Raw genomic sequence first — 10306 nt, forward strand, 5'->3', positions numbered from 1 at the left:
CAGGGAGTAAGGATGCATTGGCAAAACTGGGCCTCCCTGGGAGTAGGGATGAGTTAGCAATGCTTGGCCTCACTGGGAGTAAGGATGACTTAGCAATGCTTGGCATTCGCTGGGAATAAGGATGTGTTGACCAAGGTGGGCCTCACTGGGAGTAAGGATGGTGATGGTAGCTTGTATTGAAGGAGCAAAGATGCCTTGAGAATTGGGTGAGCCTCTCGATTGGAGTAAGGCTGAGGCCAGCCAAAGTAAGTAGGTCGCAGTGGAAGTGAGGCTCAGCTGGCGATGGTAGGCCTAACTGGGAGTAAGGATGAGTTGACCATGCCAGGCCTCACTAGGAGTAAGGATGAGTTGGCAATGCTAGGCCTCACTGGGAGTAAGGATGAGTTGGCAATGCTGGGCCTTCACTGGGAATAAGGATGAGTTGGCAATTCTAAGCCTTCACTGGAAGTAAGTATGAGTTGGCAATGGTGGGCCTTCATTTTTGATTTGATTTATTATTGTCACATGTATTAGTATACAGTGAAAAGTATTGTTTTTTGCATGCTGTAGAAACAATGCATACCGTACATAGGGAAGGAAGGAGAGGCTGCAGAATATAATGTTAGTTCTAGCAAGGTGTAGAGAAAAGACCAACTTAATACGAGGTAGGTCCATTCAAAAGTCTGATGGCAGTAGGGAAGAAGCTGTTCTTGAGTCAGTTGGTATGTGACCTCAAACTTTGGTATCTTTTTCCTGACGGAAGAAGGTGGCAGAGAGTATGTCCAGGGTGCGTGGGGTCCTTGATTATGCTGGCTGCCTTTCCGAGGCAGCGAGAATTGTAGACAGAGTCAATGGATGGGAGGCTGGTTTGTGTGATGGACTGGGCTACATTCACGACCTTTTGTAGTTTCCTGCGATCTTGGGCAGAGCAGGCTCCATACCAAGCTGTGATACAACCAGAAAGAATGCTGTCTACGGTGCATCTGTAGAAGTTGGTGAGAGTCGTAGCTGACATGCCAAATTTCCTGAGTCTTCTGAGAAAGTAGAGTCGTTGGTGGGCTTTCTTAACTATAGTGTCGGCAAGGGGGGGACCAGGACAGTTTGTTGGTGATCTGGATACCTACTGGGAGTAGGGATGAGTTGGCAATGCTAGGCCTCACTGTGAGTAAGGATGAGTTGGCAATACTAGCCTGCACTGGGAGTAAGGATGAGTCGGCAATTCTGGGCCTTCATTGGGTGAATAAGGATGTGTTGGCCAAGGTAGGCCTCACTGGGAGCAAAGATGGTGATGGTAGGCTGTACATATGAGTAAAGTTGGCTTGAAAATTGGGTATGCCTGGATTGAAGTAAGGCTGAGGCCAGCCAAAGTAAGCCGCAGTGGGAGTGATGCTCAGCTGGCGTTGGTAGACTGGATTGGGAGCAAGGATAAGTTGGCCGCGTAGAAGCCTGGAAAGGGGCATTGTAGGAAGGAAGGACACTGAGAGACAAGTGATAGAATTAGTATTTTGGGGGGGGAGGGTGCCATGTGTGACTGCGGTGGGGTGAGGGAAGCGCAGGGATCCCAATTAGCTGTTCATTCACCACACCCAACCAGTCTCAATTAATCCGTTCGCAGGCCGAGAGTGAGAAGGTGAGGATGGAGGGAGAGACACGCCACCTCTCCGCCGAACGCAAACGTCTCGAGGAGACAGTGTCTGTCACCGAAAAGGAGTTGAGCTCCACACGGCAACGACTCAAAGAACTGCAGGTCAGTGATCCCACGCAAAAATAGGGATATTGTATATTAAAGCACAACTTTCTTATCAACGCAGTATTAAACAACATTAACATCACTGATATATTGCTTACTGTTATGAGTTAAACAATGTTTAACAATGAAATGAAACTCTTAAACTACTAATTGCTATCTTCTTTATCTCCAATCAGGCAAAACCCACCATAGGTTAAAAAAAACACTTTGAAATAGAGTTAGCAAACACAGGGGGCGGGTTGGCTGATCCTGAGGATAAATGTTGATGCCGTCAACAGGCCCCCAGGGGCAGCAATCCTGAGCCCTACAGGGGACCAGCAAGGCACTGGAGCGACTCATGCAGCTCCAGCTGCGAATACCGGCGTCAAACGGGCGCCGCGGGTCTCCTACAGACGGAAGATTTGTTTTGGGTTGTTGTAACCGGCGGAACATTGGGATACATTCGACAGCCGGGAGTACTACTTTGAGATGCCAGAAGAGGCAAATGACTTTATAAGGGACCATAAACTGGGGGAGAGCTGAGAGTTGGCGTGAGATGGAGGGGTTAAGTCCTCAAAAGATGGGTGTTATGGCTCTTTTGGGGGAATATTTTTTGGGTGGTAAGTTTGTAAGGGGGGGGGGGCGATTGCTCCCTCCTCCCGTCTTTTATCTTTTTTTGGGGAGGAGGTTGTTTATAATTTGGGTGTTTTCTTTTTCGTGGAAGGGATGTGTATGACGGGGCCCTTTGGGTAGGGTCCATGGTTTTGTCGGTATTGGGGGGGGGGGGGTAAGGGGTTGGTTGGACAGCCTAAGGAGGGACTGGTGGGGGGAGGGGTGGGGTGTGTGCAAGTGGGGCCTTCGGGTGGGAGCTGCCAAGCTAGCAAGCAATGCTAGTGAACGGTGGTGGGGGAGGGGGCCGTGAGGGGTGGGCAAATTGGGATGGGAGAGAATGGGGCATGGCAGGATTGGAGGTTGAATGTGGTCATGGGCGGAGAGGGGGGCCATCTTTGATGGGCCCGGTTAAGGGCGGAATTAGGTGAGGCGGAACTGACTGGGGGTGTTAGGGTTACGGTTAGGGTTAGTGTGAGTTCCCAGAGTTGGGGGAAGAGAAGAGGCAGTATGGGAGGAGCTGCTGTGGCTGAGGGAGGTGATAGACAGGATCAGGGGAATGCAGTCGGGGAAGGCCACAGGCTGGATGGCTTTCCGGTGGAATTTTACAAACTGTTTGCTACAGAGTTGACCCCCCCCCCCCACCTGTTGGTGATGGTTAGTGCGGTGGTGAAGAGGGGGGAGTTGCCAGCGACGCTGTCACAGGAGCCGATTACACGGATCTCGTACAGGCCCATCTCGTTGTTGAACACAGACATGGAAGTACTGGAGACGGTGTTGGCGGAAGGGTGGATGGGTGTGTGCCAAGGGTGAACTCTGAGGATCAGATAGGTTTTGTCAAGGGGCTGTTAAACGTAGTTGTGACTCAGCCAGGGGGGCAGGGGGCGGAGGTTATTGCAGAGAAGGCCTTTGATCGGGTGGAGTGGAGGTACTTATTTGAAATTCTGGGAAGGTTTGGGTGTGGGCTGAAGTTTGTCGCGTGAGAGCGTCTGTTGTTTATGTCGCTGGTGGCAAGTGTGCGCACGAACAAGATGAGTTCAGTAGACTTTGGGTTGCACAGGGGAACCAAGCAGGGGTCCCACTGTTGCCATTGTTATTCGCACTGGTGATTGAACCCTTGGTGATGACCCTTCGGGCTGTCTGCGGAGTGGCGAAGGATTGTGAAGGGGTGCAGGGAGCTCCGGGTATCGTTGTACGTGGACGACCTGGTGTTGTTTGTGTCGGACCGCTGGAGAGTGTGGGCAGGATCACGGGACTGTTAGAGAGGTTTGAGGCCTCCTCCAGGTATAAGTTCAATGTTGAGGAGAGTGAGGTGTTTCAGGTGAATGTGGCGGGCGGGAGGCTGATTTGGGGGTGTTGTCGTTTATGGTAGCAAGAGAGAGGTTTAGGTATTTGGGTATTCAGGTGATGAGAGAGTGGGCCATGATGCACAGGTGGAATCTGACAGCGTTAGTGGAGGCGGTTAAGGGGAATTAAGAGCTGGGGCACTTTGCACGACGCTGTCTACGAGGGTGCAGGTAGTAATGATGAATGTGCTGCCAAGGTTCCTGTTTGTTTTCCAGATCCTCCCGATCTTTCTCCCTAAGGCCTTCTTCCGGAGTGGGGAGACATTGATCTTGGAGTTTATACGGGCTGGGAAGGTACCGAGGGGGAAGAGGACTCTTGCAGAGGCAGAGACAGTAAGGGGGGGTTGGCACTCCCAAACTTGCTGGGCGGTGAATGTAGGGAAGGTGGTGCACAGGGTACATCTAAATTGAGTGAGGATGAGTTGGTTCTTCCAGGGTGTGGCTGATGGGTGTGAGAAGTGTGGGCGGACCCCAGCGAATCACGCTCACTTGTTCTGGGGCTGCGAGAAGCTGGAGAGATACAGGGAGGCGGTGTTTGGGACACTATCTAAGAGAGTTGGGTGGAGGTCATGCCGGACCCTATGGTGGCGACCTTTGGGGTTTCGGATGTGCTGGAGTTTCTGGAGGAAAATGGGGCCGATGTTGTTGCCTTCGCCTCTCTGATCGCCCGGCGAAGGATCAGGCTACGAGGTGCAGTGCCGGATGTTCATGACACTATTTGAGGCTTTGTTCATCGCAGGGGGTGGGTTAAAAGGGGAAAGTACAAACTATGAATTGTGATTTGATGGACTGTTTGTTGTTACAGGTGTTTGGCATAAAAGACCTTTTTTTAAAAAACTGCACGGTGCTCCGACTGTGTGTCTAACTGAGGGATATGGAGACCAGAACTGTGTACAGTGCTCCGAGTGTGGTCTAACCGAGGGATACGGAGACCAGAACTGTGCACGGTGCTCAGAGTGTGGTCTAACGGAGGGATACGGAGACCAGAACTGTGCATAGTGCTCCGAGTGTGCTCTAATCGGGGGATACGGAGACCAGAACTGTTCACGGTGCTCCGAGTGTGATCTAACCGAGGGATATGGAGCCCAGAACTGTGCACGGTGCTCCGAGTGTGGTCTAACGGAGGGATACGGAGACCAGAACTGTGCATAGTGCTCCGAGTGTGCTCTAATCGGGGGATACGGAGACCAGAACTGTTCACGGTGCTCCGAGTGTGGTCTAACCGAGGTAGACAGAGATCGGAACTGTGTACAGTGCTCAGAGTGTGGTCTAACCGAGGGATATGGAGACCAGAACTGTGTACAGTGCTCCGAGTGTGGTCTAACCGAGGGATATGGAGGCCAGAACTGTGCACGGTGCTCCGAGTGTGGTCTAACCGAGGGATACGGAGAGCAGAACTGTGCACGGTGCTCAGAGTGTGGTCTAACCGAGGGATACGGAGAGCAGAACTGTGCACGGTGCTCCGAGTGTGGTCTAACGGAGGGATATGGAGACCAGAACTGTGCACGGTGCTCCGAGTGTGGTCTAACGGAGGGATACGGAGACCAGAACTGTGCACAGTGCTCCGAGTGTGGTCTAACCGAGGGATACGGAGACCAGAACTGTGCACAGTGCTCCGAGTGTGGTCTAACCGAGGGATACGGAGACCAGAACTGTGTACAGTGCTCCGAGTGTGATCTAACCGAGGGATACGGAGACCAGAACTGTGTACAGTGCTCCGAGTGTGCTCTAATCGGTGGATACGGAGACCAGAACTGTGTACAGTGCTCCGAGTGTGGTCTAACCGAGGGATACGGAGACCAGAACTGTGCACAGTGCTCCGAGTGTGGTCTAACCGAGGGATACGGAGACCAGAACTGTGCACAGTGCTCCGAGTGTGGTCTAACCGAGGGATACGGAGACCAGAACTGTGTACAGTGCTCCGAGTGTGGTCTAACCGAGGGATACGGAGACCAGAACTGTGTACAGTGCTCCGAGTGTGATCTAACCGAGGGATACGGAGACCAGAACGTTGTACAGTGCTCCGAGTGTGCTCTAATCGGTGGATACGGAGACCAGAACTGTGTACAGTGCTCCGAGTGTGGTCTAACCGGGGGATACGGAGACCAGAACTGTGCACAGTGCTCCGAGTGTGGTCTAACGGAGGGATACGGAGACCAGAACTGTGCACAGTGCTCCGAGTGTGGTCTAACCGAGGGATACGGAGACCAGAACTGTGCACAGTGCTCCGAGTGTGATCTAACCGAGGGATACGGAGACCAGAACTGTCCACAATGCTCCCAATGTGGTCTAACGGAGGGATACGGAGACCAGAACTGTGCACAGTGCTCCGAGTGTGGTCTAACCGAGGGATACGGAGACCAGAACTGTGTACAGTGCTCCGAGTGTGATCTAACCGAGGGATACGGAGACCAGAACTGTCCACAATGCTCCCAATGTGGTCTAACGGAGGGATACGGAGACCAGGGGCTGGACTCTCCGCCCCCGACGCCGAAAACGTGATCGGTGACGGGGCAGAAAATCCGATTTCCCGTATGAAATCGGGACCGGCGCCGATTCCGCGATTCACCGCCCTCAGAAAGGCCATTGCCTGAGGCCCGCACAGCTATTCTCCGACCCCGACCACATGTTTCTAACGTGATTCTGCTGTTCGGGAATGTAGCGAGGCGACTGCGGACTCAGTCCGGGGCTGCCACAGTCGGGGGCGGGCCGATTGGAGGGCAGGGGGGGCCTCATTCAGGACTCGGGGCTATGTGTGTGGGCAGTCCGGGTCGGGCAAGCGGTCGATCAGGGGCACTATTTCGGCGGTCCAGGTTTGCGGGCTGAGTCCGCCATGGAGTACGGCGCGGCCGCTGGAGGGCGCCGCCATGCCTATGCGTGGCCTCTGGCCTGGAGGTATGGTGGGGGGGGGCCGTGTTGGCAGCTGGATCTGCGAGCACCACGACAGCTATCTGCTAGTCCCCTGCAAGGCTGTGAATCTATGGTCTTTTGATGCCATTTTTTCTGGTGTAAAAGACCACAGTTCTCACAACGGCGTGGGGACATAGTCCCAAAAACGGAGAATCCAGCCCATGAACTGTGCACGGTGCTCCGAGTGCGGTCGAACCGAGGGATACGGAGACCGGAACTGTGCACGGTGCTCCGAGTGCGGTCGAACCGAGGGATACGGAGACCGGAACTGTGCACGGTGCTCCAAGTGCGGTCGAACCGAGGGATACGGAGACCGGAACTGTGCACGGTGCTCCGAGTGTGGTCTAACCGAGGTATAGGAAGACCAGAACTGTACACATGACTCAAGCGAGGATGAGTAGGTTCTATTAGTTCATTGCAACACTTGCTTTTCTCTCCAGAATCAATTGTCCGAATTAAAGAGCTCTCACCATCGGGACCTGACCAACGTCACAACCCGAGGTCAAATTGAACTTAAGGGGGAGGTTGACCACCTACGCTTGTCCAACAGGCAGCTGGAGACGACACTAGAGTCCAGAGAGAGGGCCCACAGACAGAGGGTGAAGGGCCTTGAAGAGCAGGTGAGTTAGCAGGAGTGATGGTCAGGAGAGGGAATGACGCATTGTCGGAGGGTCAGTACTGAGGGGAGGGCCGCATTGTCGGGGGGTCAGTACCGAGGGAGGGCTGCTCTGTCGAAGGGTCAATACAGAGGGAGCGCCGCACCGTCAAGAGGGTCAGTACTAAGGGAGCGCCACACTGCCGGAGGGTCAGTACTGAGGGAGCGCCGCACTGTTGGAGGGTCAGTACTAAGGGAGCGCCACACTGCCGGAGGGTCAGTACTGAGGGAGCGCCGCACTGTTGGAGGGTCAGTACTGAGGGAGCGCTGCACTGTTGGAGGGTCAGTACTGAGGGATCGCCGCACTGTCAGAGGGTGAGTACTGAGTGAGCGCCGCAACGTCAGTGGGTTGTAGAGGGAATGCTGCCTGAGGGTCAGGTCTGAGTGAGCGCTGCACTGTGGAAGGGTCAGTACTGAGGTAGGGCCGCACTGTCGGAGGGTCAGTACTGAGGGAGCGCCGCACTGTTGAAGGGTCAGTACTGAGGGAGCGCTGCACTGTTGGAGGGTCAGTACTGAGGGAGAGCCGCACTGTTGGAGGGTCAGTACTGAGGGAGGGCTGCACTATCGGAGGGTCAGTACTGAGGGAGGGCCGCACTGTCGGAGGGTCAGTACTGAGGGAGCGCCGCACTGTTGAAGGGTCAGTACTGAGGGAGTGCTGCACTGTCGGAGGGTCAGTACAGAGGGAGCGCCGCACTGTCGGTGGGTCAGTACTGTGGGAGCGCCGCATTGTCGGAAGGTCAGTACTGAGGGAGTGCCACACTGCTGGAGTGTCAGTACCGAGGGAGCGCCGCACTGTTGGAGGGTCAGTACCGAGGGAGCGCCGCACTGTTGGAGGGTCAGTACAGAGGGAGCGCTGCACTGTCGGAGCGTCGGTAGATGGAGTGCCGCACTGTCGGAGGGTCAGTACTGAGGGAGTGCTGCACTGTTGGAGGGTCAGTACAGAGGGAGCGCTGCACTGTCGGAGCGTCGGTAGATGGAGTGCCGCACTGTCGGAGGGTCAGTACTGAGGGAGTGCTGCACTGTTGGAAGGTTAATACTGAGTGAGCACTGTACTGTCGGAGCGTCGGGAGAGGGAGTGCCGCACTGTCGTCCTCATCTGTCCTCTCTCTCTCTCCGGACAGATCACCGTTCTGAAGACACAGTTGAATCTTGAGCTACAACACAAGCACCAATACATCCGCCTCTCCACCCGCGCCAACAACGAGCTCTCCGGGCTCCGCCGGAACCTTAGCGACTCGCTCAGCGCTGTCTCACGTGACCCCGACCTGTCCATGCTCGCCTCGGAGACGCGCCGGCTCGATCGCTCCCTCAACCACAGCCTGCAGTCCTCCCCGGGCAGCCACGCGCCCTCCTCAGCCACCCAGAGCCGGACTCTCCCCTCTCGGGGTCCCCTCGGGGGTTCCGAATTCTGACCTTCACCGAGTAAGAGGTGAATCCTAACCCCTGGGGGGTTCAAACTTGGTAGGGTCCTGACCCCCTCTCCCACCCCACCCAGGTTACTGGAGGGGTCAGCAGAGCTGGTAGAGGAGTAATAGGGTTTCCCCGTTTTCCTCTGAAGGATTACAAACGAAAAGTCTCTGTCCCTCGATCTCTGAACTGTCTCTCACTCTCTAGGTGTCTTTCATCTCTCCCTTTCTGTTTCTTGCTCTGCCTCTCTCTCACTCTTCCCGTGCTGTCTCATTCATCACTTGCACCATCTCTCTTGCTCCCTCCCCCTCTTGCTGTCATTCGCTCCCCCTCTCTGTCTATCGCTCACTCTCCATCTTTCACTCTCCCTTGCTCCCTATCTCCATTTCTCGCTCCCTCTCTCGCTCTGATTCTCTCTTAGTCATTCGCTCTCTCTCTCACTTTGATTCTCTCTTCTTCTCTCGCTCCCTGCCTCCCTCTCGCTCTGATTCGCCGTCTCTCGATCTGTCTCTCTCTCTCTCCCTCCCTCTCGCTCTGATTCTGTCTCTCGCTCCCTTTTTGTCTTTCTTTCTCCCTCCCTACCGCTCTGATTCTCTCTCCGTCTCTCACTCCCTCTCTCCCTTACTCTTGCTCTGATTCGCTCCCTCTGTGTCTCGCTCCCTTTCTGCTTCTCTCTTTCTCCCTCCCACTCTCTTGCTCTCTCTCTCTGATTCTCTGTCTCTTGCTCCCTCTCTCGCTCCGTTTCTCTCTCCATCTCCCGCTCCCTGTCTCTCTCTGTCCCTCCCTCTCGCCCTCTGATTCACTCGCTGTCTCTCGCTCCGTCTCTTTCAGTCCCTGATTCTCTCTCTGACTCTCTCCCCTTCGGTCGCTCTCTCTCACTCCCTCTCTGTTTCTCGCTCTCCCTGCCTCGGCCTCTGATTCTCTCTCCATCTCTCTCTCCCTCCTCGCTCTCTAACTCCAACTCTCTATCTTCCTGTCTGTCCCTCTTCCTCTTGGGCTGTTACGATGGAAGTTTTTGGCGATGAAGTCTATATTATTTTTATGATTATGTACAAGGTTATCCACAGGTTTCAGGGTCTGGCCCATTAACCAAGAATAACGATGCTCACACCTGTCAAACCGCAGGTGTGTGGGTGAGGAGGGGGGGGGGGGGGGGGGGAGCAGCAGCGGACGGGCAATAAGGCTAAACCCTTACCCTCCCGATGAGGGGAGGCCAGTTGACCCCAGGAGAGCAGGGAGCAAGTCACCTCTCTGACCTCTCGCCCCACCGTGTTCTGGCATCAGTTCCGCTGATTGAGATCCGCACTAAAGTATGTACCCTATTTTTGTAAGGAGACTTATTTTTAAGGACTCGCTAACACGTTTTATTTTTATTAAAAAACAATCAATATTTTTTCACACTCGCGTCGCGATAATAAAAGATACTCACCCAAAATCAGAACTGGGCCGGTTATTTTAACTTCAGGAAGATTGGGAGAACTCGGGAGCCTGGTTTGATTGCAGAGGGGAGACTGGGGTGGCTGGCGAGAGGAAGAGGGGAGGGGAGAGACCGGGGTGGGAGAGACAGGGAGAGAGAGAGAGACAGGGCGAGCCGGGGGTGGGTGGGAGAGACAAGGAGAGAGAGGTAGAGACCGGGGGGGGGGAGTGGAGAGAGACAGAAAGAGGGAAAGA

The 10306-nt window shown here is 54.6% G+C and overlaps 1 protein-coding gene across 1 annotated transcript in view; it reads left to right on the forward strand.

Annotated features, from left to right (window-relative positions):
* The window catches only part of LOC140392269 (uncharacterized), a 116472-nt gene extending 106402 nt beyond the window's left edge, over positions 1 to 10070 (forward strand). The window contains exons 30-32 of the mRNA XM_072477586.1: positions 1595 to 1726; positions 7014 to 7193; positions 8350 to 10070. Coding sequence (XP_072333687.1) covers positions 1595 to 1726; positions 7014 to 7193; positions 8350 to 8640 — 603 coding nt within the window. The 3' untranslated portion in view covers positions 8641 to 10070. The remainder of the gene's footprint in view (positions 1 to 1594; positions 1727 to 7013; positions 7194 to 8349) is intronic.
* The last annotated feature ends 236 nt before the right edge of the window (positions 10071 to 10306 follow it).

Source organism: Scyliorhinus torazame, chromosome 16 (genome assembly GCF_047496885.1).
Source record: "Scyliorhinus torazame isolate Kashiwa2021f chromosome 16, sScyTor2.1, whole genome shotgun sequence".
NCBI classification, from domain to species: domain Eukaryota; kingdom Metazoa; phylum Chordata; class Chondrichthyes; order Carcharhiniformes; family Scyliorhinidae; genus Scyliorhinus; species Scyliorhinus torazame.